Source organism: Peromyscus leucopus, chromosome 4 (genome assembly GCF_004664715.2).
Source record: "Peromyscus leucopus breed LL Stock chromosome 4, UCI_PerLeu_2.1, whole genome shotgun sequence".
Lineage (NCBI taxonomy): Eukaryota > Metazoa > Chordata > Mammalia > Rodentia > Cricetidae > Peromyscus > Peromyscus leucopus.
The window spans coordinates 112371145-112397932 of record NC_051066.1 but is presented as its reverse complement, the minus strand read 5'-3'; the positions used below and the strand labels follow the sequence as shown (position 1 = coordinate 112397932).

Below are 26788 nucleotides of genomic sequence, written 5' to 3'. Positions count from 1 at the left end.
CCTGGAGAGGCTACAGATAAGGAAAACATGTCTCAACATAATGAAGGCAATTTATAGAAAATCCATAGCCAATATCATTTTAAACCAAGAGAAACTCACAAGCATTTCCACTAAAATCGGGAATAAGACAAAGATGGCCACTCTTTCCATACCTGTTCAATATATATATATGTTAGCTAGAGCAATAAAACAACTGAAAGAGATCAAAGGGATACAAATAGGAAAGGAAGAAGTATATGTATCCTTATTTGATGATGACACAAGTCTATAAATAAGAGACCCTAAAGATTCCACGAGAAGAATCTTAGAACTGAAAACAATTTCAGCAAAGTAGTAGGATAGAAAATGAACACAAAACATCAGTAGCCTTCCCATATACAAATGGCAGATATATTGAGGAAGAAATCAAGGAAAAAATAACCTCACAATATATATCTTGAAATAACTCTAACCAAGCAAGTGAAAACTTTGTATAGTAAGAACTTTAAGATGTTTGAAGAATACACCAGAGATGGAAAGACCTCCCATCCATCCCATGATACCTCATGGATCAGTAGGATTAATAATGTGAAAATAGCCATCCTACTAAAAGCAGTCTACAGATTCAATTCAATCCCCATTAAAATTGCAACATAATTGTTTACAGAAATTGAAGAACAATATTCAGCTTCATATGGAAGCACACACACACACACACACACACACACACACACACACACACACACAACATGATAATTAAAACAATCCCAAATAATAAAAGAACTGCTAGAGGTATTACCATGCCAGATTTTCAAGTTGTACTACAGAGCTATAATAATAAAAACAGCATGGTATGGGAATAAAAACAGACACATTGATCAATTGAATCAAAATGAAGACTTGGACATAAATCCACACAACTAAAAACACCTGGTCTTTTAAAAAGAAGCCAAAAATACACACCAGAGAAAAGACAGCATCTTCAACAAATGGTTCTGGTCAAACTGGATAGCTACACGTAAAAGAATAAAAATAGATTCATATTTATCACCTTGAACAAAACTCAACTTCAAATTGATCAAGGACCTCAACAAACATGCCTTTTTTTTTCTTGCTTATGATTATGGAGTTGGCTGGGTTCTTATGCTTCAGGCTTCAGATTAATTGGGGTGGGCTATAGATTCAACATTGAGTTTGGATCCTGAAATTATTGTGGACAAGCATGGACCATAAAGTTTTGCATGAACCAGCATTACTAATACAGGTTTTTCTCAGGGCTGATGGCAGAAACTCAAGAATTTAGACTCACATATAATCACATAGACTTTTGTCAGTTTGTCAAATTCAATGGCCAACCTCACAGTCAAAGGATCAGGAATATGTCTTTCAGAATCTCAAAGGAGGCCTCCCAATTGTCCCAAAGGAAGGTATGACATTATCAGGATGTTATTTCAGTCTATTATATTTCTGTAAAGCTGTGAAACCCCAGGCAGCAATTGTATCTTCCCTTTCTCATTCACAAAACAAAGCGTGAGAGCAATAATGGACACTATCCAAAGCTGTTGGGTAAATCGAACATTTGAGATAGGCAATAGCGCATAGCTGCATATAAAGAATAATTTCATCCTTACAGAAGCATTTATTTTGAAACTTTGATGTCTTCTAAACTCTTTTGCCACCATTTCACAAAAAGTATCTCTCCCACCTCTTATTTTTAATTCATGGGTTCTTGTAGTATTTCTTCTCACTTCCATGTCTGATTCAAGTCACTATAATAGAATATAAATGCAAAGGCAATGTGAATGCCTTTTTACATAACCCTGTATTTAGACTGTGGAAAAGGTAGTTGGAGATCCAGATGTCAGATCTATTATTATGAAGCCTGTTTGTTAATAAGCTTCCTGGAAAATGTGCTTCCACATCAAACCTGTAGCTGAAATATGAGAGAACTCTACAGACCTGGAATTGACCTTTCCTACCACCATATGAATTACTTCTACACTTATCATCTTCCTGTGTCAGGTCAGAGTGGGGATCTTGGCTTCTAAAAGAAGAGGGATGGCTCATTGCCATGTGGAAGTAGAATGTACAGGCTGAAAAAAGGAAAGCACTCCATTAAATTGAAGACAATCCCTTGAGTTGTGCATGAATCCTGACCTTTCTTCTTCCCCCACAGATAAAGCAGGCTCCCTATTACCTGCAGACAAATGAGTAGAGAAGGCAAAAGAGTAGAGTGCTATTCTATTCTGGTAGAAAATCCTAGAAACTAGGAGGGCAGAAGACAGTCAGTGTCCATGACATGTTTCACAAATGAGAAAGTCTAACCCTTTGCTGGGAGCATCTCCCAGGGAGGGGAACTAGTAAACTTCAATTCAGTGCCCTGAAATAATGACCATAGTCGATCAATTATTTATTATCATATGTAGTTCTGTTTACCAAAAAAGAAGATGTAAATAAGTAAATAAATGGAAAAATATCTGGTTTCCATGGATTCAAGATGTACTATTATAAGAGGATATATATATATTCAAAACTGCCTACATATTCAGTGCAATCCTATGAAAATATTAGTCGTGAGTTTTGAAAAAACAGAAAAACAATCCTGGCTGGGTTATGGCCCAGACACAGACTACCTAACTAGCATCCATAAGGTCCCAGATTTCATCTCTACTAATAAAGAAAGCAAAAGAAAGGTGGATGGAAGGAGAGAAAGAGACATGAAAAGAGAAAGAAAATAGAGAAGGAGGGAAAGAAAGAGAAAGTCATATGCAATCTCAAAGGGTCCTAAAGACCTGAATTTTACTCTTTACTTTGTATTTTAAATTTTATTTTTATGCATATGAGTCTTCTGCCTACACATAGGTCTGTGCACTACAAGTGTTCCTGGTTGCTGTTGAGTCCAGAAGAGGGCATCGGATCCCCTAGAACTGGAGTTACAGATGGTTGTGAGCTGCCATGTCAGTGTTAGGAATAGAACCCAGATCCTCTGCAGGAGCAATTAGAGCTCTTAGCCAATGATCCATCACTCCAGCCCCCTTTAAAAAAATTCTCTTGAAAGTAAGAACAAAGTTGAAGTACTAATAGTTCTCAATCTCAAAACTTGCTACACCACATAATAAAAACCAAAATAGTCTCATGCTCATGTAAGGACACACACTGAAGCCCACAGAATAGAATCATCCCAGAAATAAACTGGCAAAGGTGCCAAGACTATTCACTGAGAATAACAGCCTTTTCAATAGTATGAGAAAGCTGTATATCCACATACAAAAGGATGGAGTTAGACCCTTAATTTATGCCATATATAGAAATTAACTCAAATGCATCAAAGCCCTGAACATAAGAGCCTCGCTATGATGCTCTTAGAAGAAAAATACAGGGACACTTTATGATATTGGGCTTGGCAATGACTTCTTGGATATGAAACCAAAGGCATGAACACCATAAAAAAAGAAGAAAAAAGATGAGAAAGATACTACCTAAATCATAAAAAGTAGCCTTTATAATATTTGCAAATCATGTTTGTAACAAGATGTCAAAAGAATTTAAAACTAAAACAACAAAAACAAAAAAAAACAGAAAAAAAGTAACCCATTTTAAAGATGGGCAAAGGCCTTGGACAAACATTTTTCCCAAAGAAGACATAGAAATGGCCAATAAGTACAGGAAGAATGCTGAACATAACTAGTCACTGAGGAGATGCAAAGCAAAGCCTTGGGAAGACTGCTGGGGATGCTGACCAGAGAGGCATCACTTGTCTACTATAAATAAGTTTGGCCTCAGCAAACACACACACACACACACACACACACACACACACACACACACACACACACGCACACACGCACGCACACACACACGCACGCGCGATGCCACCATTAGAATGACTGTTTTTTAAAAAATTAAAAATAAATATTTCAGTTTTTTTTAAACTTTTCTATTATTATTTTTTATAATATTACCATAATATATTTTTTCTTATTTAAAACAATTTTTAAATGTAAATATATTTTGATTATATTCTTCCCTTCCTCCACATCCTTCCTGATCTTTGCCCCCTCCTTACCATCCAACTTTAAGTTCTTTCTCAAAAAACAAACAAAAACCCAGCACAACAACAAAACCAAGAAAACAAAATAAAATCACCACCACTACCACCCAAAAAACCTACAGTAACAAACTGTAATCAAATAAAAGCACACATACAAAATAATAATATTGTGGAGTCCAATCATATGTGGTCAACTACTCCTGTCAAAGATATAGAGACATTAGAGTCCTCACAGATTGCTAAATAAGAACAAAAAATATCAAATGGACAGCACCTATAGAATAGAGTTCAGAGATTTCTTGAAATTTTTAACATAGAATTGTCATCATATATACCCAAAAGATTGAAGCTGTCAGCCTGAACAGATTCTCCTATACCAATGCTCACAACAACAACATTCATAATAGCCAAAAAGCAGATGCAAATGTCCATCATTAGGTGAATGGAGAACCAAAATATGGTGTTTATAAAATAGAATATTGCTTTTTAAAGGGAATAAAAGTTCTGCACATACTAAAACATATATGCTCACTAAGTGAACAATCAGGGCAAAGAACACTATTGTACAAGTCTACTTTTGATTGGAGCCTAGAACAGGAAAATTAATGCAGACAGAAAATACATTAGAGGTCACTGGGGAGCTAAGGGGGAGAGAGTTTTTAATAAGTCTGGAGTTTTAGATTTGGGGTAATAAAATAGTTTTACAACATTTTGAATGTACTTAATGACATCAAAGTATATACTTAGAATGGTAAGGTTTTGTTTTATGTATTTTTGCCACATTTTAAAAGAGAAGTTTAGGGGCTGGGAAAGTGTCTTGGTGAGCAAGGCACTTGTGCAAATGTGAAGGCCAGAGTTCCTGACTCCAACACCCAAATGAATGTGAGGCAGGCTGCCTCCTTTTGATCTCAGCATCCAGGAGGCAGCTACTGAATTCCCAGAGCAAGCTGGGGACTATACTAGCTGCATCAGCAAGCTCTGAATTCAAATGAGAGCGTTGAATTAATTTTTAATTCAAATAAAATTATTTATTTTATAATATTACCATAATATATTTTTATGTCTCTATAAATAAAGTCGAGAGTAATTGAAAAAGACACCCCACATCAATGTTGGCCTCCACATACAACATGTACACAGGCACCAGGCACAAACCTACATCCAAACACACCACACAGATGGGAATATGCATACATACATGCAAAGAACTCCACACTCAGATCATGCACATTAAAAAGAGGGTGGTCGGGGATTATAAGGCAATGATCATCTATTGCTCCTCACAATATTGCATGTCACCAATTTGGTCTATGTTCACCTTCTTTCAAGTGGTGAGGCAGGTCCTTGAGGCCAGCTAGTCTAGGGTAGCCTCAACTGGTACAAGTTTCTGGTCCATGTATTTTTCATTTGTTGTCAGGCAAGTCCACACTTATTTACATGGCAACCAGATAGGGTCTAGAAGCATAGGCTGAATTGGGTGTGGCCTCACTTTTTCTGAGTCTTACTGCAAAGTGTGTGTGTGAGCAGATTGGAGAGGAAAAGTGAGGCCATCTTTGCATCAACCTAGCACAGATGGACATTGCTGAGAATGTATCAGAATGCTGAATGATTTGTGGCAGCATAGGCTCATCTGCCTAAGCTCAGAATTGTTCACATAAAGGGGAAGTACATATTCTAGAAGCTTAAACATACTGGAGAGTGAGAACTCAAACTCCAGTTAGTACATATAGTTTTCTCTTCCAGTAATTTAGCATTTGTAAGATTCTTTCTCAATTAAGAAAGCTAACATAACGCTGGGCGGTGGTGGCACACGCCTTTAATCCCAGCACTCGGGAGGCAGAGCCAGGTGGATCTCTGTGAGTTAGAGGCCAGCCTGGTCCCCAAAGCGAGTTCCAGGAAAGGCACAAAGCTACACAAAGAAATTCTGTCTCGAAAAAAAAAAAGAAAAAAAAAAAGAAGAAAGAAAGCTAACATAAAGTCAGCTCTTTGTAGGAATGGTACCTACTTAGAGAAGCCAAGACACAATAACAACTCTCAAAACAAAAGAATGGTAGAGATAGAGATAAGCCAGACAGACCCTCTCAGTACAGAAAAGATCCATCGACTCAGCAAGGTCATTTACCTGACAAAGGTTGCTTTGTTGCTGGTGGCAGAGACTGGACTAAAACCCAGATGGCTGAACTCACAATCCAATGCTCTCTCTACAGTATAATCTCATTTTCTTTGCACTATGCAGCCTCAGGCTTGACATCACATAACCTCTCTGTTCTGAAGGACCTTGCAACTCTCAGTTTGTGTTTATAGCAGTATCACCAGCCTTGTTAGAAGTCCAGAGTCACATGTCCCACACCAGACCTCCTCAAGGGAAGTCTGTGTGCTTCAAGATGCCAGGGGCTTTGTGTGCAGAGCATACTGTAGTGAGCACTCCCTAACAATACTGGTTTTCAACCTTGGCTACTAATTGAAATCATCTGAGAGAGGTTTAAAACTGCCACTGCCTGGGGTCCCTGGTGGGGTCCTTCCTAAGCTGCTTTTGGGATAAGTCTGGGCAGAAAGGCCTTTGTAAGTGCCCAAAGATACCACATCTCTGTAGTCTGTTTCTAAAGTGCTAACAACAGTGAGAGCTTTTCATCAGGTTTTACTTTTATGGTATAGACTAGTATTCTCTATGACTGAACAACCTTCAGGAGACCCTTGTTGAGAGAAGTAAGATGAGGGGATATATGAAGTACTAAAAATTTTCTAAATGTGGATTTTTGTTTTGTTTTGTTTTTTTTGTTTTGGCTTGGGTTATTGTTTGTTTACTTGTTTGATTTGGTTTTTGAGACAGGGTTTCTCTGTGTAACAGCCCTGGCTGTCCTGGAACTGGAACTCACTTTGTAGACCAGGCTGGCCTCGAACTCACAGAGATCTGCCTACCTCTGCATCCAAAGTGATGGGATTAAAGGCATGTGCCACCATCACCCGGTCTCTAAATGTATTTTTTTAAAGGTAAAGAGTAAGTAATATAATTTGTACTGGAAAGGAAGTATCTAAGTTTCTGGAGTTGTGGGTGTGGCTTAATGTTATACCACTTACTTAACATATGTAAGGTCCTAGGTTCAATACCCACTATAGAAAAAAATAAAAAATAAAGAAAAATGACACTACTCTATTACTTAAATCATTGGTATTACTGCATAATGAAATCCCATGAAGTAAAATTGTGGCAAATTATAACTATAACTAAAGAGTGAGACTCAATAAAACTCAATAAAAGTTTTAGCAAGATAAATGGATTCAATAGGCCTTTTTACCTGAACACAGTGGATAAGCTGTATATTCAAACGCTCTTCTGAGTCCAGGCAAATGGCTCTCAGATTTTTTGTCCTAGAATGGAGAACCAGAAAAGCAGTATTTCCTTCAGGAAATTGAGCTTTCTTATTTTCAACCTGTTCATAAGACCTTCCTGTGGACCTTGCATGGCCTCACAAACACTCCTAGAACAAAAGCAATACTTAATCTCACATTTATCAGTGTCCTTTGTGTTAAGTAGTCATAATATAAAAACTGTTGTGGTACATTTGTGAAAGGAAAGATAATATTGTTTGAGTCTCTTCTGGGGCATGTGTCCTTTGTGGGTCCCAGGTTTGTCTAAGACATTACTTGAGGAAATGGACTTGTTGATTATCTTCTTTAATGAGGCAAGGTAACTCAGAAAAAAAGAAATAAATTCTGTTTCCATATTTCTACATGGGTTCCTGCTGTTCTGTTACTGTGAAAGAATGGTTTGGAGGACCAGATGATCAGGTAAATGTTCCAGACTCCTGCATGCTGGACTTGAACTTGCTCTCTGAGATGTTTGAACAAAATCATCAGATAAATATGCTCTATCATTGCCCCATAGCACATATAGAAACATAATAAAGACCACAGAAGTACTCTTTTTCCTGCAAATCGATCATTTCCCACATTTTATACTGTTTCTTTTTGTATAAAACAAAGGAACAAGCCTACCAATATGGATTTAAGGAAAAGGAAACATGTTTTTCCTTGAGAAATGTGTATGTGTATTTAAATTTGTATATATTGATCAAGTCGATATGCCTTACAGAAAGAATTCATTGATTTTCAGAAATAGCTTGGGGTGGGAAAGGGAGCTAGGAGTAAACCAAGGGCACAAGGTCCGCAGTGCTCTGACTTCAGCTTATGTGGGAGTTATTATGCTGCATTTTTATTAAATGCAAATGGTGGCCCAGAAGGCCCTGGTAGACTCAGATTCGGCATTTTCCACAATTCTTCTGGGGAATGCTGATGCTGCTGTTCCAAGGTCTCTCTTTGAGGGCAGGAAGAGAACTCCAGCACTACGGCCAGCCGAGAGTTTTGCTGCACTTTGAAATCAGGCAGAGAGCTTTAGAAGTGAGGGACCTGGTACCACCCACAGAGAGGCAACTGTCCAAGAAAGGGTCCTGGCTTCAGGGATGTGCATAAGTAGGAATGTTTCTTATCCTTTAGTATGCCAAGAGACAATTTCAACATTTGTGAAGGTTTTTTGAAAATCCAGATTGATAGAACAAAGTAACAAACAAACAGGAATTAAAGTTTCACACACTCAAAAGTAATATTTTGTTGACTAAATTTAAAATAAATGTGCTGTGTCTTGTAGTTTTTAAGACAAATCAAAGAATTTTGACCTTCAGCATTATATATTAACAGTCATTCACACATCATTTACTCAGTTGCTCGTTTTTGGATTCAGGATGATAAGTTGTGCATATTAACTTTTTATTTTGCTATTAACTTTCCAAATGTCACAATTGAGCAAATGTGATGGAACAAGATATTTCTTTTGTCTCAGAGGGGAAAAAAAAGAAAGGCAAATTGTTTGAAGACAGCTGATATAGTTCTTCCCATATCCTACAAAATCTGAATTGTAGGCATATTTTCCCTTAAGCATTTTGCCTTCAGCATATTGTGTGTTGTGTCCCTACGGGACACACTCACATTCTTTGTATTGTATCACACACCTAGTGAGTGGGGATGTCACCCTTGCCAGCTGTTACTGTCTGTCCAACCACTGGAGTTGACAGGGAAGATGCTATAGTGCACCTTTTACATTGAAGGCAAACTTTACAATAGGTAAGAACGGACTTGCTTTCAAATTCTTTATCTAACAGCTGAGTGACGTTGGGCAAGTTAAAGTTACTTGGCCTCTCTGAGCATGTCTCTGCTTCATTCAAAGAAATAATGCCATGTATCTGCAAGTCTAATTGTGAAAATCAAACATGGGAGAAACCATTGCTAATCATCTCACATATAGTAAGTGTTTAATCCATATTAATAGCTAGAAGCTCCTTTAAATCATTTATAGCCTGTCACATGTCTTTTTACTCCAGCCATTCAGAAGCAACCTGCTCACTTCAGATAAACTACTACCTCTGATTTCTGACATGGTGACTCAAGGGCTTCTTCCATTCTAAGACAGGATATAGGAGCAAATAGATTCATGCACCCATCTTCATTCTGTGAATGGTCCTTTCTGAAACAGTCCTCACAACTCCACAGAGTGAAACCATGGTGGCCACAGATAACCACCCTAACATTACACCCTTGAGCTGGTAACCAGTCCTCTACTATTCTCTCCCCGATGTTTGTGATCTGTTACTGTCTTAGTCCATGTTCCATTGCTGTGAAGAGACACCATAACCATAGCAGCTCATATAAATGAAGGCATTTAATTGGGACTTACTTACAGTTTCAGAGGTTTAGTCCATTGTCATCATGGCAGGAAGCTTGATGGCACACAGGTATGCATGACATGGTGCTGCAAAAGGAGCTGAGAGTTCTACATCTGGATCCAAGGCAGCAGCAAGAGAGAGAGACTGGGCCTGACTTAATCTTTTGAAATGCCAAGCCCAGCCCCAGTGACAAATTTCCACCATCAAAGTCATACCTCCTCCAACAAGGTCACACCTCCTAATGCTTCTCAAGTAGTGCCACTCTCAAATGACCAAGCATTCAAATATATGAGCCTGTTGGGGCCATTCCTATTCAAGCCACCATACTTACTAAAAGAAACTACACTACTATTGGGGGAACCTGGGCTAAAATGTGAGGATAGCATGTGAAAGATTTGAAGACAGCATTAAATCCTACCTACTGTTAATTAGATGATTGAATTTTGTCTCAAGAATCATGGGGTACTCCCTTCCCCTAAAAACAGTTTTTCATTAAATGAATAAAGTAATGAACTGAGATAGAAATCTTCATGATACCTCTACTCTGGGATGTTCTGCCCAAATCGTCGTATTTTCCAGGAATAACGTTCAAGTCTCATCCAGTTGCCCCAGCCCAATTAGTCCAGTGGGGAAAATGTAGAAAATAGATGTGATAGTTCAAAATCCAACTGAGAATTCACATCTTTCTGGGTGGGTACCAGTGTTAGATCTGTCTGGTTTTATTGTGACTACGGACCCAGATGTTTTCAGCCACTTGACTGACAGGTGAACTGATTCTCCACATACAGGATCAGAATTCATGTATGGAGTTTAAAGGTAGATACATCCTAAAAGCACCTTTTTTTTTTTGCTTGAGTCACAGGAATTTTTGCTTTCTAACCTCTTGATAAATATTTAGTGTGACAATATGAAGCACATTCTTAAGGTACAGAGGAGATGTTGTTTTTGAAAAGGAAATGTAAGATCTTATTAGGGCAAAGCTGTTAATTACACACTTCATTATTGTCAAGGTTAATACAGACAGTGAGAACAGAGGCACTTTTTCATCCCTTCCCAGGGAACAAGGGGAGACAGCTGTTCTCCCGGACAGATCCATTAGCGCTTATCACCAGCCAACAGCCTGCACAAGCAGCACCATGAAATATGGCCGCTGTCACCAGGAGCCAGAACAGATGCCAGCCGGTCCAGGTTACAGCAGAAAGACAATGAGAACCCCAGCTTCAGATGCAAATAGATTGCCTTGCATTGATTTTGAATGCTTGGAGTTTCCACAGCATAAAATTCACTGATACTCTTGTAGTTATTGTATTATTGATCTCTCTGAAATTGCACAAATCTCACTTAAAATAAACATCAGATGCTGAGTCTAATAAATAGCAGTCCTTCTGTGTGATGCCTGGTTAAGCCATGTTGAACAATTCTCCATGTTTGGATTTCATTATTATTGTTTTGATGGTTATGATTCCATAAGGGAAACGAAAGTCAGCAAAAGTAATGTGGCTTGGGTTCTCATTTAACTGGATGTGCTGATCAAAAAGGCTTCTGTTGTTTTAGTTCTGTGTGTGAGAGAGAGAATGTGCTGGAAAGCTGTTTGGAACAAACATTTACATTTTGTGAGCCTCCTGCTTATTAACAATGAATTAGGAGTTCAACTACAACAACAAGAGCATGTGTTTCTGTTAAGAATGATTTGCATACTTGGTCAAAATCATTTTTAAATTCTGAAAAATAATATCCAAGAAAAGAAAAGCCCTTAGTTAGAGCATGCTTTACGTTTCTTGCTTGTTTCATTTGCTTTAATTTGTGTTCTTCCCATGACTAAGTTAGTTTTTTTCCTTTCAAATATCAACAACCACACATTCACTTTGCTTGGACCTAGGTTTTATTTATCTGCAACACTAAGGATTATTACAGCTTCACAGCAAGACTATGCTAAGAAAGCAAGCAGACCTGAAACACCATGCTGGCATGACTGGGGGAGTCTAAGAGCAAGTGGTGAGCTCTTTAAGATCACCATTTGCTAAATCGTAAAATGTATGTCACCTTCATAATGAATGAGAAAGTGTTGAACAGTACAGCTCCCCAAACCAATTGCCACACACACACAGTGTGTGTGTGTGTGTGTGTGTGTGTGTGTGTGTGTGTGTGTGTGTGTGTTTACAAAATCCTGGATCCTACTATACTGAAAAGCATTTCGTTTCAAAGGTTCCCTGAATACAGGGAATCTAGAATCTAGAAAATGTGTGATTGTATTGCGTGGATAGTGTGAGCTACAGGGCAGCAGCCATGCCACATCTGTGTGAGCTTCTGAGCATTTCAGCATCTCAGGTTCTCTCCAAGCCTATTGAATCTGAATCTTCCTTCCCAGCGCCATGGGCTGACTTATGTAAACACTACTGTCTGAGAAACCAGATCCTGAATCCTCCCACTGAGGAAAGGCCTCTGTCAGTTTTTACTGTATTTCTAGTATCCTTTCTTTTCATGTCCACCTTTCTATTTAAATCTTGAAAGTCTAGGTGTGTTAGTTAATTTTCTGATTCATATATTACACTTTTAAGAAGGAGCTGATCCTGTTTTGTTGTTGTTGTTGTTCTAATGAAGAGTATTTGTTTTATGTAGCAAATATAGTTAATGTGAAATGCATCTTCCTCTTAAATTTAAGGAATTTGGAGTTTGCATCTTAAGTTACTAATAGTTTCATTTGCTGCTTATATCCTATTTTGTCCCATATATGCAGCTGCAGCCAAATTCTATTGTTTGTAGCTTCCTTCTTTCCCAAATATTCAGCTTAGCTTAAAATTTTGCTGAGGAGATAGTTAAATAAGAAGAATTTACTAGTAACTAACTAGTGCTTTCTATTACAGGAATCATGTCAACCAATTTTTATTATATAATTTATATATTATTAAATGTAAATAATTGCAATCTTAATCCTAAAAGAAAAGTATTGATTCTTACTATTTCATAGATTAAGAAGTCATGCCCATAAAAGTTTAAGCAATTTTCCTGGTATCATACAGTTTCTAAGTGCAAGTCCAAGTTTTAAAGTAAAAAGCAAAAAAATTACACATTTTTTAAGTGTTGTGTAACTTTGCATAGGGAGATGTAAATAAACATCTGTTCATATATGGTACCAAATACAAACCAAATAAATCATTCTACCCATGTCTATCTTGGTGAACCAGTGAGTCTAACTGGGTTACTTATAGTGTAGGTGTGGGGCTATACACAAGTGCGGGGTCAAATGTAGGCAACCAAAGAAGACTTTCCACACCCCAGTGACTGCTAACTGCCTATCCTCAGAGATGGGGTTCGGCCTCCTGTGCTGCCTTGTGTATAGCACTCCAAGCCTTCCATAAGTGGGCCCAATCTGAGATTCTCATGTGGGTAACCACAGCTGCTTGGGCTTCAAGAAGGTAGTGTCCATGTATCCATGAATGGAAAACAGAGTTCCACAACAAGAGGCTTTCCTTATCCTTTTCTTCAAGTAACACTTCTCTCATAGCACTGTTAATATTACTACTTTTATATCAGCAAGCAGATGGAATTCCATTCATTGACTGAACAGAAAAATAAATAAGGGCAATGCATGTGTCCTATACAACTCCAATGCTTTATATAGATATGCCCTGTGCAAAGAGGTGGAGCTTAACCCCTCCTCCCCCCTCCCCCCATGGTGGGCTGCATTTTGTGTCTCGCTAGTGGAGGGAGGGGAGGAATTGTGAGGTAGAGCTTAGGCACCTGGCAAATACAACTTTGCCTAAGTGACCAAGGTAACATTATCAGCAAGAAGCCATGTTGATCATGTGCCCCAGAGACATGTGATGAAATTGGTACTTTACAGACTTCCTCCCCAAAACTTATTACACAAGTTTAACCATAAGGAAAATATCAGACAAATCCAACTGAGGGACATTCTGAAAACATCTGTTCATTGCTCCTCAAAAGTGCCAAGGTCATCAGCAACAAGGAAATTCCCAGAAACTGGCAAAGAGACTCAGGAGACATAATCAATAAATATTTATTTCTCATGGGTAGGACCAGAGCCCTGGGAGGAAGCTTATTAGGATAAGGGTGGCATTTCATTAATAGTAATACAAGATGTTAATACATGAAACACTAGGTGAGGGGGTATTTGGGAATGTTCTGCCCAATCTCTGAAATGTCACCGTTAAAACTATTCTAGAATAAGTTTATTTGAAAGGAAATAAGTAAAAATAATTTAATCTAAGACTGTTTGACAGAAAAAAAAATCCCTGTGTTTCAGCATGAAGTTTGAGGCACATAGCTGTGGCTCCCAAGCTCTGGGACAATTTGGTCTTCTCCCTACACCTAGAGCTTTCCTGTTGTACTAACCATGATGATTTTGAACTCCTTGCTACTTGCTCAAAAGTATTTTTCTCTTAAAATCTTGATAGCCACTCTTTGTTCTTTGTTCTTTTGTCCACCCCCACATACACTTCACTGCAAACCGTGTAATGACAAGCCAAGACACAGCTGACTGGTTCTGTAAGTGACTTGCTGTTTCTTTCTGTTCCTAGTATTCCCGTGTTATTTAGGTTTATTAAAGGGAACAGTTTGTCACTAAGAGCCAGGCACAGTCACATCATTACCAAGCAAAATCCCAAATTCAAAGATGGTAGCACCCAGGTGTGGCCACTGCAAGGATTGTAGTTCAATAGTTAATAATATCACATTGGATTGCAAACTAAACCATGTAATTAATCCCCATGTTTCAAAAAAAAAGTCTTCTAGAATCTTCCATGAAGTCTTATAGCATCAGTTACAATTTTCTACCTGTGTTCATATTTAAGTGGTGATGCTTATTGGTTTTATAAATCATTTGGGGATTTTAAAATAACAAATCTGTTCTTTGTTTAAAAAAAAACAAACATTATAGATTGTTAAAATTTATATTCATCAGCTCATTGTTAGAAGGTGCCCTAGGGTTGAAATTACTACTAATATGACATATATCTCCAAACTGTCTTCTATCAGCCATAGCCAATGAGGCTTCTTTTTGCAGTGGGCAATGGTTACTACAGAGACTCATACTGATCAAAATGCTGAGAATAATTGACTGTTGATTGCTCAGCCCCAAACAGGCTATCTACATCGCCCACTTTAAGACCCAGAGAACATCACAGAAAAGGGAGAGGAGAGATTGTAAAGGATGGAGGGGAGGATAAGGGGGAGTTCTGTGAAATGCTGTCTTCTGGATATGACATGGCCAATCCAGCGCTGAATACATAGCACTATGGCAACACACAAAAAAATAAGACATTAATAGGTGAAGGGCTAGTTGTGAGGAAGGAAAGTCTGTAGGAGTGGGAGAGGACAAGAGAGGGAAACAGGGTGAGTATATTACAATACGTGTGTGTGTGTGTGTGTGTGTGTGTGTGTGTGTGAAATTATCAAAGTTCAAATTAAAAGTAATTCTAAAAGAAGGTGAATGTTTGTTTTTTTAATCTGCAAAACAATATGAAAATACTTCTCTCTAGTCTAATGCAACAACTAAGCACAAGTTAGCAAGCCCAGATTACTGTTGAATATTTGAGTATTTTTCCGGTGAAGTCAGGCAACAAATGTGTCTTTACTTTTTTTTTTTTTTTTAACTAAAATGTTCCTCTCATGTTTTCTTCTGTGGTTTAAACTTAATGAAATAGAGGCAACTATCCTCTAGAAACTATAAAGCCAGAGATATTTTCTTAACAATATTCCTCCTATTATTCCTAGACAATCGTCAGAGGAAATAAATCCTGCAAGGAAACCTCTATTAATGGCCTACTAGAGGATTTCGACAACATCTCTGTGACTCGCTCCAATTCCCTAAGGAAAGAAAGCCCACCCACCCCAGATCAAGGAGCCACTAGCCGTGTTCAAGGCCATTCAGAAGAAAATGGCTTCATCACCTTCTCACAATATTCCAGTGAATCAGATACTACTGCTGACTATACAACTGAAAAGTACAGAGAACGGAGTCTCTATGGAGATGACCTGGATCTGTACTATAAAGGCAGCCATGCGGCCAAGCAAAATGGGCATGTCATGAAGATGAAACATGGAGACGCTTACTATCCTGAAATGAAGCCTTTGAAAACTGACCTGGCCAGGTTTCCTGTCGACTATCACACACACTTGGACTCACTGAGCAAACCGAGTGAATATGGTGACCTTAAGTGGGGTTACCAGCGAGCCTCTAGTAGCTCCCCTCTGGATTACTCATTCCAACTCACGCCTTCTAGAACTGCAGGGACCAGCAGGTGCTCCAAGGAGAGTCTGGCATACAGTGAAAGTGATTGGGGACCCAGCCTTGATGACTATGACAGGAGGCCAAAGTCATCATACCTGCATCAGACAAGCCCTCAGCCAGCTATGCGACAGAGATCCAAGTCAGGCTCAGGGCTTCAGGAACCCATGATGCCATTTGGAGCAAGTGCATTTAAAACCCATCCTCAAGGACACTCATACAACTCCTACACCTACCCTCGCTTGTCCGAGCCCACAATGTGCATTCCAAAGGTAAGGTCTACTACCTCTTCTCCACAAGTGACTGATCATGCTGAGGAAGTTCTAATTGGCCAGTCTGGAGAGTTTACTGCTTTTGCAGTGAGAATCAGTTTCCAAATCCTACCTTATTTTCCCATGAGTCCCATAATCAAAGACTTTGCAACAAGGCCCATATGTCATTATAATCAAAATTTATCTTTTGATACCTACTACAGGATTTCTGATTAAAACATAGGAAATTTGTATTAATTGAACAACTTTCTGATTTACTAACAATATGCAGTCTGATCACATTTACTAAGTTCTATGTTGAGGGGTAAACAATTGTAGGTCCTTACAGGGAATAAAATAATAGACCCAATTCTTTAAAGTTCATGTGGATATATAAAAAAGAAAAAAATATTCAATTCAAGGGACAGTTTTTTAATAAGAGTGTGCTCTTTTACTCATTTTTTTTGAATTCTTAATAATACTTTTTATATGAACATTTTCAGTAATATATAGCATCTAATTCCTGGACTACTATGTATATGTTTTTTTTCATAGTGCTAGGAGTCAGTCATAGAATTGTAGGTGTGCTAGGCACACATTCCATCAGTGAGCCATCCTATGCCCCAAAGTATACTCTTTTAAATAAGGCTGGTATAAATTTGCTTTGAAAATCAACAGGTCCACCATATCCAACACTTGGAAGAAGACTGTGGGAGAAGTACTGATCCGTGGTTAAAAGTACACCATTCCATGAGCATGTAAGCCACTTAGCAATAGCCCAGAGAGTGGTTGATTTGTCCGTGGTAACATACAAATGACTTGGTACCCTACCTATACAACTGAAGCAGAAAAGAAGGATTTGAGGGTACATTCTGGATCCCCTTGAGTCTCAAGCCAGTCTGAGTGGGGCCACAAGAACTACCAGGAACATCACCTACATTTGTACCAATGCTTTCTCCTCAGCAGATTGTTAACACAAGCAACCCTGCAGGGCCAGCCTGCCTGCAGCCATCTACTTTATCAACTGTCGTAAAATTTTTCCTTTGTTTCTTATCTAAGATGTTAAAGAGAAGTTATTTGGGCAAACAGGAAATGACTTAAGCTACACCTTTTTTTAAATTTTATTTTATAATTAATTTAATTTTCCATATCAGCCACAGATTCCCCTGTCCTTCCTACTCCACCCCCAGCCTCCCCTCCCCCCAATTCACCCACCCCCATTCCCACCTCTTTCAAAGCAAGGTATCCCCTGGGGAGTCAGTCCAGCCTGGTAAATTCAGCCCAAGGCAGGTCCAGTCCCCTCCTCCCTACACCAAAGCTGAGAAAAATGTCTCAGCATAGGCCCTAGGTTCCAAGAAGCTAGATCATGCACTAAGGACAGGTCCCGGTCCCACTGCCTAGGGGCCTCCTAGATAGTTCAAGCTAATCAACTATCTCACTTATCCAGAGGGCCTGATCCAATTCCATGGGGGCTCTTCAGCTATTGGTTCATAGTTCATGTGTTTCCACTAATTTGGCTATTTGTCCCTGTGCTTCCTCCAACCATGGTCTTGATATCTCTTGCTCATATAATACCTCCTCTCTCTTGCTGATTGGACTCCTGGAGCTCCACCTGGGGCTTGGCTGTGGATCTCTCTGCATCTGCTTCCATCAGTCACTGAATGAGAGTTCTATCATGACAGTTAGGGTGCTCGGCCATCAGATCACCAGAGTAGGTCATCTCAGGCTTTCTCTCAACCATTGCCAGTAGTCTATATTGGAGTTATCTTTGTGGATTTCTGGGGACCTCTCTAGCACTCTGCTTCTTCCTATTCCCATAGGGTCTTCATTTATCATGGTATCTCTTTCCTTGTCCTTCCACCCTGTTCCTGACCCAGCTGGAACCTCCTGCTCCCCTAAGCTCTCTTTCCCCCAACCCTTGCTGTCCATTACCCCCCTCCCCAGTCCAGTTTGCTCATGTAGATCTTATCCATTTCTCTGTCATTGAGTGATCCCTGTGTCTTTCTTAGGGTCCTCTTTACTAGGTAGCCTCCCTGGAGTTGTAAGTTGCAGTCTGGTTACCCTTTGCTTTACATCTAGTATCCACTTCTGAGTGAGTACATACCATGTTTGTCTTTCTGAGTCTGGGTTACCTCACTCAGGGTGATTTTTTCTAGTTCCATCCATTTGCCTGCAAACCTCATGATGTCAGTGTTTTTCTCTGCTGAGTAGTACTCCATTGTGTATATGTACCACATTTTAGTTATCCATTCTTCAGTTGAAGGGCATCTAGGTTGTTTGCAGGTTCTGGCTATTACAAATAATGCTGCTATGAACATAACTGACAGTTACTCTGAACCTGATAGAAGAGAAAGTAGGAAGTACTCTTGAACGCATTGGCACCAGAGATCACTTCCTAAATATAACACCAGTAGCACAGACACTGAGAGAAACAATTAATAAATGGACCTCTTAAAACTGAGAAGGACATGGTCAACAAGACAAAACAACAGCCTACAGAATGGGAAAAGATCTTCACCAACCCCACATCTGACAGAGGGATGATATCCAGAATATATAAAGAACTCAAGAAATTAGACATCAAAATAACCAACAGTCCAATTTAAAAAAATGGGCTATAGAACTAAACAGAGAATTCTCAACATAAGAAGCTCAAATGGCTGAAAGACATTTAAAGAATTGCTCAACATCCTTAATCATCAGGGAAATGCAAATCAAAATGACTCTGAGATACCATCTTACACCTGTCAGAATGCCTAAGATAAAAAACACTGAAGACAGCTTATGCTGGAGAGGATGTGGAGCAAGGGGAACACTCCTACACTGTTGGTGGGAATGCGAACTTGTACAACCACTTTGGAAATCAATATGCGATTTTTTAGAACATCGGAATCAATCTCCCTCAAGACCCAGCTATACCACTCAGGCATATACCCAACAAATGCTCAATTATACCACAAGCTACACCTTAGAAGAAGTAAAGGACCTGTTATTTTAGTTCCCAAGATAAGAAATTAGAAGTGCATCCTGAGAAAATAAGGCATGAAATAGATACCTCCAGTTAAAATTTAAATGAGCATAATGGTTTTAGTTTAACCATGTTAAATGTATTTGAATGACCATGGTTAGGGTATAACAAACACTTTTACTTCATTCTTCCCACAGCAGTTGCTGGACCAAGGTCTTTAAAGCAAATAGCCAACAGCCAAACCCACATAGCACCTATATATGTATCCTGATACTGGACATAATGAGCACAACTCTAGCACAGACCACTTTCTGTGAGTACAATGAAGAGAGAGCCCCTTCACAGTTCTAGAACCAAATAAGGAAGTCAATATGTTGCATTTCTGAGTCAAGTCACATGCTTAGAATTCAGTTAAAGAATGTGCTGGACGTGGAGCACACTCCATAATCTCAGTACTCAGCAAGCTGTAGCAGAAAGATCACAAGTTCAGGACCAGCCCAGGCAACAGAACAAGTCTCAAGGCCTAGTGACCATTTCAAAATAAAGGGCTAAGATGTGGCTGAGTAGTAGAGTGCATTAATACCCAGGCAGGACCCTGGATTCAGTCCCAACACTACCAAGCCAATTTGTGTAGTTGTGGTACATCTGAACAAACATGGAAGAACTGGTTTGGGTCATCATCTTTGAGAAAACACTGTTGAAACACAGCACCTTCCAGCTCTGGGGCCATTTTTGACCCATTGACATAGCTAATCCTTTTTTACTTATAAGTCTTAAATTATGAGACTGCAAGCCTCTTTTGAAAATTGACATGTTGGCTTGGTATCCCCAAACCCACCTTTTCACACAGGATTCAAAATAAATTGGCTGGAGATAAAACCTGTCCCCACTAGAAGGGACACAGACTCTGCAGTTTGGATCAGGTTCTGTCTAGTCCACTTCACTCATCCCTACAGGCCTTTGGGATTTAGCATGACCAGTAGCAAGCCTTGCCCACTCATTTCCCAGAAGAGAGCCCTGTTGTTTAGAGAATCACATGACACACATATAATTTCAATTAGCTGTCTACACATGAGGTCTAGACTCAAGCCTGGCATTTCTCCACTCTAGCTCTTTCCCATTGTGCAGGCCTGTGTTATTTCGGGGGTCTAGCTAAATATTCAGATAAAATCCATGATAAAATTCAGGGCTCTCCAGAACTTAACACTAAGAGGAAGGAGGCAGAGCCAATAATGGGTATTTGCTTCATTCCTGCAGACTTCCAAATATAAATCAAAACAGACCTCCTGCCCTCAAGTCCAGCTTTTCTAAAGGCCAAACACAGTGCATCAGCAACTGTGGCTCAGGAAAATTATGAACATATTCACACATGAGACTGTCTGCCATGAGGTTGTCAGCATTGCTAATCAAGGGTTCCAAAGGAGCAAGCTGCTGCTGCTCCTGTATCCCCCCCCCCCCCAAAACCCATGAGAATTGATGAGCAGGTTTTGTGGGAGGGCAGGAGGCGGGAAGCATGTTGGTAATTAAAACACTTACTTGATTAAAAATATAACATCTCTCTAAAAACAGTTCGATGCCTCTGTCTTTAGAGCTGCACTCTGCAAAATCAACCAATTGCATTTGGATTTCCAGCTGAGGCAAGAAATAGTTATCACGACTCAGATAATTTGGCTTTGTCTCACGACAGTTTCTAGAGGAGGGTGGGTGATGTTCACATAGTAAGAAAAAGCACAAATCCCATGCAGCAAAAATAAGGAGGGTTATGTATGTGTATTGTGACACCAGTTTGATATCTTATTCTTTAACATTTTTTATTTTAATTCTAATTCCCAGTGAAGAATAGTGTAGAGTAACAACAACAACAACCACAAAAATCCCCACCTCACTTTTCTTGTAAGCATGACAAGAATAGGAATTGTCATAAAATCCATTGATACTAACATTTATTCTCTACTTTTAAATCTTGTTTACTGAAACTAAGCAGATGAAACCTCAAGGTGGGAAAAAAAAGACAAAGTGTAGCACCACTCTTATCACAGAATAACAGAAACCAGCAAGGAGAGAAAAAGAATGCTTCCCTCTCTCCCCAGAAGACACCTCTACCATACAGCAACCTGGCGGACAACACCATCATCTTGGGTTTAACGTTGCTCATTCAGTGCTCTCCCGGGACCAGGCAGATAGATGTTGGCTCATGTGTCTTGTTGCCACCAGAACACCCTGGGGTAAAGCCACTGAGAAGTTCCTGATGTAGTGACAATTCAGTGTTGCACCAAGCATTTGCTGTGTACCAGATACTCATGCTTCTTCATTAAGCCTCACAACAAGTTTTCTTGCCCCCACTGAAAGTTAAGGAATAAGGTTTGGAAGCCACATTAACATCATGCTCATTCAGTTTGTGTACCAACTGGGGTCAGGCTCTTTAGTTTTAATCCCTGGGATGCATCCCCCATAATGCACAGACAGCTTCTGAGAGTACCAAGCCCGTGGTCAGCCTTTGTGAACTCTTTCTAGCACTAATGTAATGATGTTGCATCAGAAATTATTTAAATATCTGGGTTGCCTCATCCTCTTTCATTCAGAGGTGGGGGTTTCTTAACACTGACACTACTGATGTTTTGTACCTGGTTATTTTGTTGTTGTGAGGGGTTGTTCTGGCATTACTGAATATATAACAGCATTCCTGGACTCTTCTTTTAGATGGTGAGGGTTCCCATTCTTCACTCATAATAATAAAATATCTGCAATAACAAAACATCACCCTTCACCGTAGATAAGACTATATAAAATGAGTTCCAGAGGTGACTTCTACAGCTGCCCTTGATCAAGCACTTTCAAGCAATTAGGGACTGAGTATGGGGAGATAAACTGCTCAAGTTTGATTCATAACACTGCCATTTACTAACTGGGTGACTGCTTAACTGTGACTCCTATTTAACTATAAAATAGAGATAGACAGTTCCTGCCTCATCATGTCAGCTGAGGGTTAAACAAGGCCATGTCAAAAGAGCCTACTTATCCATGTAGCTGACATGTCAGTCTCTATATTGACATACAGAAAGTGGCTATAATATGAGGGTCACTGTGTTCTAAGCACAGTGAAAAGCCTTCTGCAGGCATTGTGCAATGCAGTCCTTATAAGACCAGAAGAATTCAGGCTTCTTTGTTTGGCAGTTGAGGAAGCTGAGATTCCAGAAAGCTGTCTTTATGGGCTTCTCCAACAATATGAATGCAGTGGCTGAGCCAGCGTTCAAAACTACATCCCTCTGACTCTATAGTACATGCTTCCAGAACATTCTTACTTTCCTAGAGGAATTCTGACAAGCAAAAAAGTAGATATGAGGCTTTCCAGTCAAGACATACACTGCTGGATGACCTCACTTTGCTGGCAAGATTTGTGTACACAAGGAAAGTTCTTTGTGCCTTCAGTTCATAGTATGCTCCAGATGTGCCTTCTATTCGCCTGGAAATATGAATTATGGGTAAATACTAAAACCACAAGCTGCAAAGAAAGACTTAGGTGAGTAGATCTATAAGACTCTTTTACGAATTTATTCTACCTTGGGTGATTGCCTTTTTGGAATTTCTTAAAAATAGCCAGATTTTGTCACCAAATTCAGAAGCATTCAAGGCCTAGCATTTTCTGAATTTGAGTCCTAACACACAATATGAGCTTGTCTGTGCCTCTATTTCTTCATCTGTGCAGTGTTTTAGTACTCTGAGTTTATGATGAGAATTAAATAAGATTAATAAACATCAAGGAGTTACCACATGGCAAATGGCATTAATCCTTATTTTTGGAACTATTTCTAGTTAGAAAACATGTTATCATCTCTGGCAAAGTCAGTCATAAATATTCTCTTTTGTATGTTTTTAAACCAGAGGAACAAATTATATCATCCTACATAGTTCCTCTTTATGGCCTTCCCCATACCTATGACTGTCATCATTTAGAGATATGGGTCACAGAAGTCCAGTGTAGTTGGGTAAATACCTCAATACCATATAAAGTGTTAACAAGCATCATGAGAACTCTGATCCTACCACACAATGTTTCCTTAACTCTCTAGCACAGTGAATCTTTCCCTGTCCTGCCAGCCAGCTTCCAAATAATGAATAGAGACTTGTTATTAATTATGAAAGCTTGGCTGATAGCTTAGGCTTGTTTCTAACTAGCTCTTATAACTTAAATTAACCCATTTCTATTAATTTACATGCTGTCACATGGCTTGTGGCTTGTTACTTTACCTCCTACATGATTTGCTTTCTCTGCCTCTCCTGTTGTCTCCTCCCTTCTTCTTCCCAGCATCCTCTGTGCCCTGAAAATCCTGCCTAGCTATTGGCCATTCAGCTTTTTATTAAACCAACCCAAGTAATGTATCTTTACACAATGTAATCAAATATCTCACGACACTCTAGAATGAAAGTTAAATTCTCAGAAGCTTCACAGAAACCAGAGGCTAAGTGAGAGCTGTCTACATCTTGACCAGTTTACCACACCATCTCCTATACACAGGGCAGCAAGAGAGGCCAATGCCATTGTTCTTGGTGTCCCAAACAGATGGCATATTAAGATGGTCACAGTTTCTCTAGAACAATAGGTACATAGAGAAGTGTGCAAGCTTATCTGGGACTACTGTTTTCACTGCTTGGCTGACATTTGGCTTTCCCAGGGAGGAAAATCACTGTGACCTATGTGTCAGGCCTTGGGGAACCACTTGTTCAGTGGCTCACTGTTATTTGTGGCACGGCCACACTCAGACTCTACTTTTTTACTTTTAATTTTTCCCTTGTACCTCCTTCTGGGAACCCCTTAGCAGTCTGACACTTTATGCAATGGCAAAGCTACTGGAGCTCCAGGGACTGCACCAAGAAACTGAGTGGGGAAAGAAATGGAAAAAAAGAGGATTACTAAATCACTTCACATAACAATGGGTGCCACTGCCTTTACCTTTGTCTACTTTCTATACGAGTCCCTGTAGGGTGCTCACTAAGGTACATAAAGCATGAAAGAGGATGATGTCATGTCATGTTTAACATCTGCCCTGCAGGTATGACTGTAAATATCTCTTACATATGAATATACACATCTTCCCAGGACTGCTCTTGTAGTTTAAAGTCAAGTCGTATTTTGGTCGTTATGAGTAGTTTTCTTCATTACTAAATTAAAAGGTAAAATGAGTTTAACCTAGTATTGTCCATCCCTAGTTTTCTCAGCACCCTGACACATGGTGAACAATATTCTGAAGCAAAGAGCCAATCCCCATGGGCTCAGAGTCCGTGAACATTGTCTAGGGCACTGAGGGATGGTAAGGCAGAGAAACTGCTGTTGAATGAAGGAAACTTCCTTTAAGTTAGGAGAAGCAATTACTGTGGCTAATTACATATGCCAATTTGGAGGTAGAAGAAAAGCCAGAAATATCATTGTGCTAGAGTCTGCTCATCACAGATGTAGTCATTTAAAACTACTCTCTGCCTGTTTGCAGAGGTCAGTAACAACTTATCTGAACATCCTCAATGTGCATCTACCATTTGTTTAGCAAATCAGGAAAGATCTGTCTCTTCAGGATCCTTGTTGTGAGATATATTACAAGTGAGATTCCAACTCAGTGGTTTGGGGAGATTCCCTGGCCACTTGTTCAAAGTACTGAACAGTTTGTTACTGCATATGGTTTTGAAGTGCAGCTAGTATGTCTAAACATCCAGTATTTAACCTACTTCCCAAATCCCCTACCTCAGCAACTTAAGGAAATGCTTCAATGCTACTAGTGTCACAAGGGCTGCTGCTCATCACCACTACTCACTGGCAGCACTTGCCTCTTTGTCAAGCTGAACATCAGCTTGCAGTGTAACATGGTTCTTAAAAGGTATTATAATAATAATAATAACCCCCCCCCCAAAAAAAAAAAACAGGGCCAGATATTTAGGTGAAAGCTGAAAGGTCAGAGAAGCGGAACAGCCATCCACTAACTTAGCTTGATGAAATCCTCAGCCTCAAGAGAGCTGAGTTCCTGTTTCCTCATGCCTTATATACCTTTCTGTGTCCTGCCATATTACTTCCTGAGATTAAGGGCGTGTGTCACCACTGCCTGGTTCTGTTTCTCTCATATAGCCCAGTGTGGTCTTGAACTCACGGAGATCCAAATGGATCTCTAGCTCCAGAGTGATAGGATTAAAGGTATGTGCCACCACTGCCTGACCTTTATGTCTAATTCAGTGACACATGGTGTCTTCTGATCCCCGGGCAAGCTTTATTGGGGTACACGATATATCACCACATTGCAGCATGTACTGTGTGCCTCTGTCATTCAGCCAGAGTAAATGTGAAATGTCCACTATGAAACTGACACCTCCAGTTTGTAAATGAAAGTAAGAACCAGGAAGAAAACTCATCGTATCAATAAAAACCAAAGTTTTCCCTTTGGCAGCAACAACAGTAACTATTTTATTAGGGTTCGATAGGAGGTTCCTTAATGCCCTGCAGTGAGACACATTCAGAAGACAGCCACTGACTGCAAACTCAAGGATGGAGGTGCAGAGGCCCATCAGCCGCAGGGAGGGCTGTACAGCAAGCCTGTGAGCAAGCGGGAATCACCCATCAGCAGTGTTTCCTGCCTGTAAAGGGGAAGAAACTGGAATTGCAGAGCACAGCAGGAGGGCCACCGGAATGAATGAGTTGCCTTTTCCTAATTACCAGTCCCTAAAATGTCTCTGTAGGGAAAGGGCACTAGAGTCTTCCTGACTCTCTTACGGATGCTCATTTTCCCTTTCCAAAGCCAAGGCTGGTCCTGTTAACATTTGTCTTTCAGTCAAGTCAGGAAAATTTAAGATGTACATTCCATGCTCAGACAATAGAGGGCTGTGATTCTCTTTTATCCCACTCTGATTTATGTAGAGCAAGCAACACCCCGTTTGCCTTTTCCCTTTTTTGTGATGAGCAATCTCTTTGTTTCATTGTGTTCCAAAAAGGTGTATTGGAGCGTCACAACTAAGCCCTGGAAGCAGCTGTCTCCCTTCCCTATAATCTCCATCCTTCATGGAACATTCCTCAGTCACCATTCTGTAGGACAGATGCACAACACAGCCGTCTCACACACGGCCATCCCGCACCATCCAGCCACAGCCCCCCTGATGTCAATGCACAAGGTCCTGGTGACAAAGAAAAGCCGCAGCATGATTTTTTTCCTTCTGTTCTTTCTCCCACCCTCTATTTTTTTTTTTTCTAGCCTTGGCATAAAATGGTCAAATGATGTTCTACTGCAGAATTCAATTTCACAGTTCAGTTAGGTCCTTGATTACACTGCCAAATTCAGATTAATGTGCATTTAACTAACATGGATCAAGGGAATTCTGGCTGACAGCCAGCTGTAATCGGGGCAATTGATAGCAGTGAGGAGTTGTATGCCCTGTCCACCGAAGTGCACCACTGCTGAAATTGATTGATTAAATGAATTCATTGCTATAATTACTTATAATCTTGATACATCACAAGCCCATACCTAACCCTATCCTTGAAGACAGTGTACTTATTGAAGAAGGGCATTCTGGTCGAACTGTTGACTAGGAATTATT

The 26788-nt window shown here is 39.7% G+C and overlaps 1 protein-coding gene across 3 annotated transcripts in view; it reads left to right on the top strand.

Moving 5' to 3' along the window:
• The window catches only part of Pak5 (p21 (RAC1) activated kinase 5), a 297256-nt gene that overhangs the window by 244448 nt on the left and 26020 nt on the right, over positions 1 to 26788 (top strand). For all 3 annotated transcript variants that reach the window (XM_028884504.2, XM_028884505.2, XM_028884507.2), the window contains one exon: positions 15484 to 16269. In XM_028884504.2, coding sequence (XP_028740337.1) covers positions 15484 to 16269 — 786 coding nt within the window. The remainder of the gene's footprint in view (positions 1 to 15483; positions 16270 to 26788) is intronic.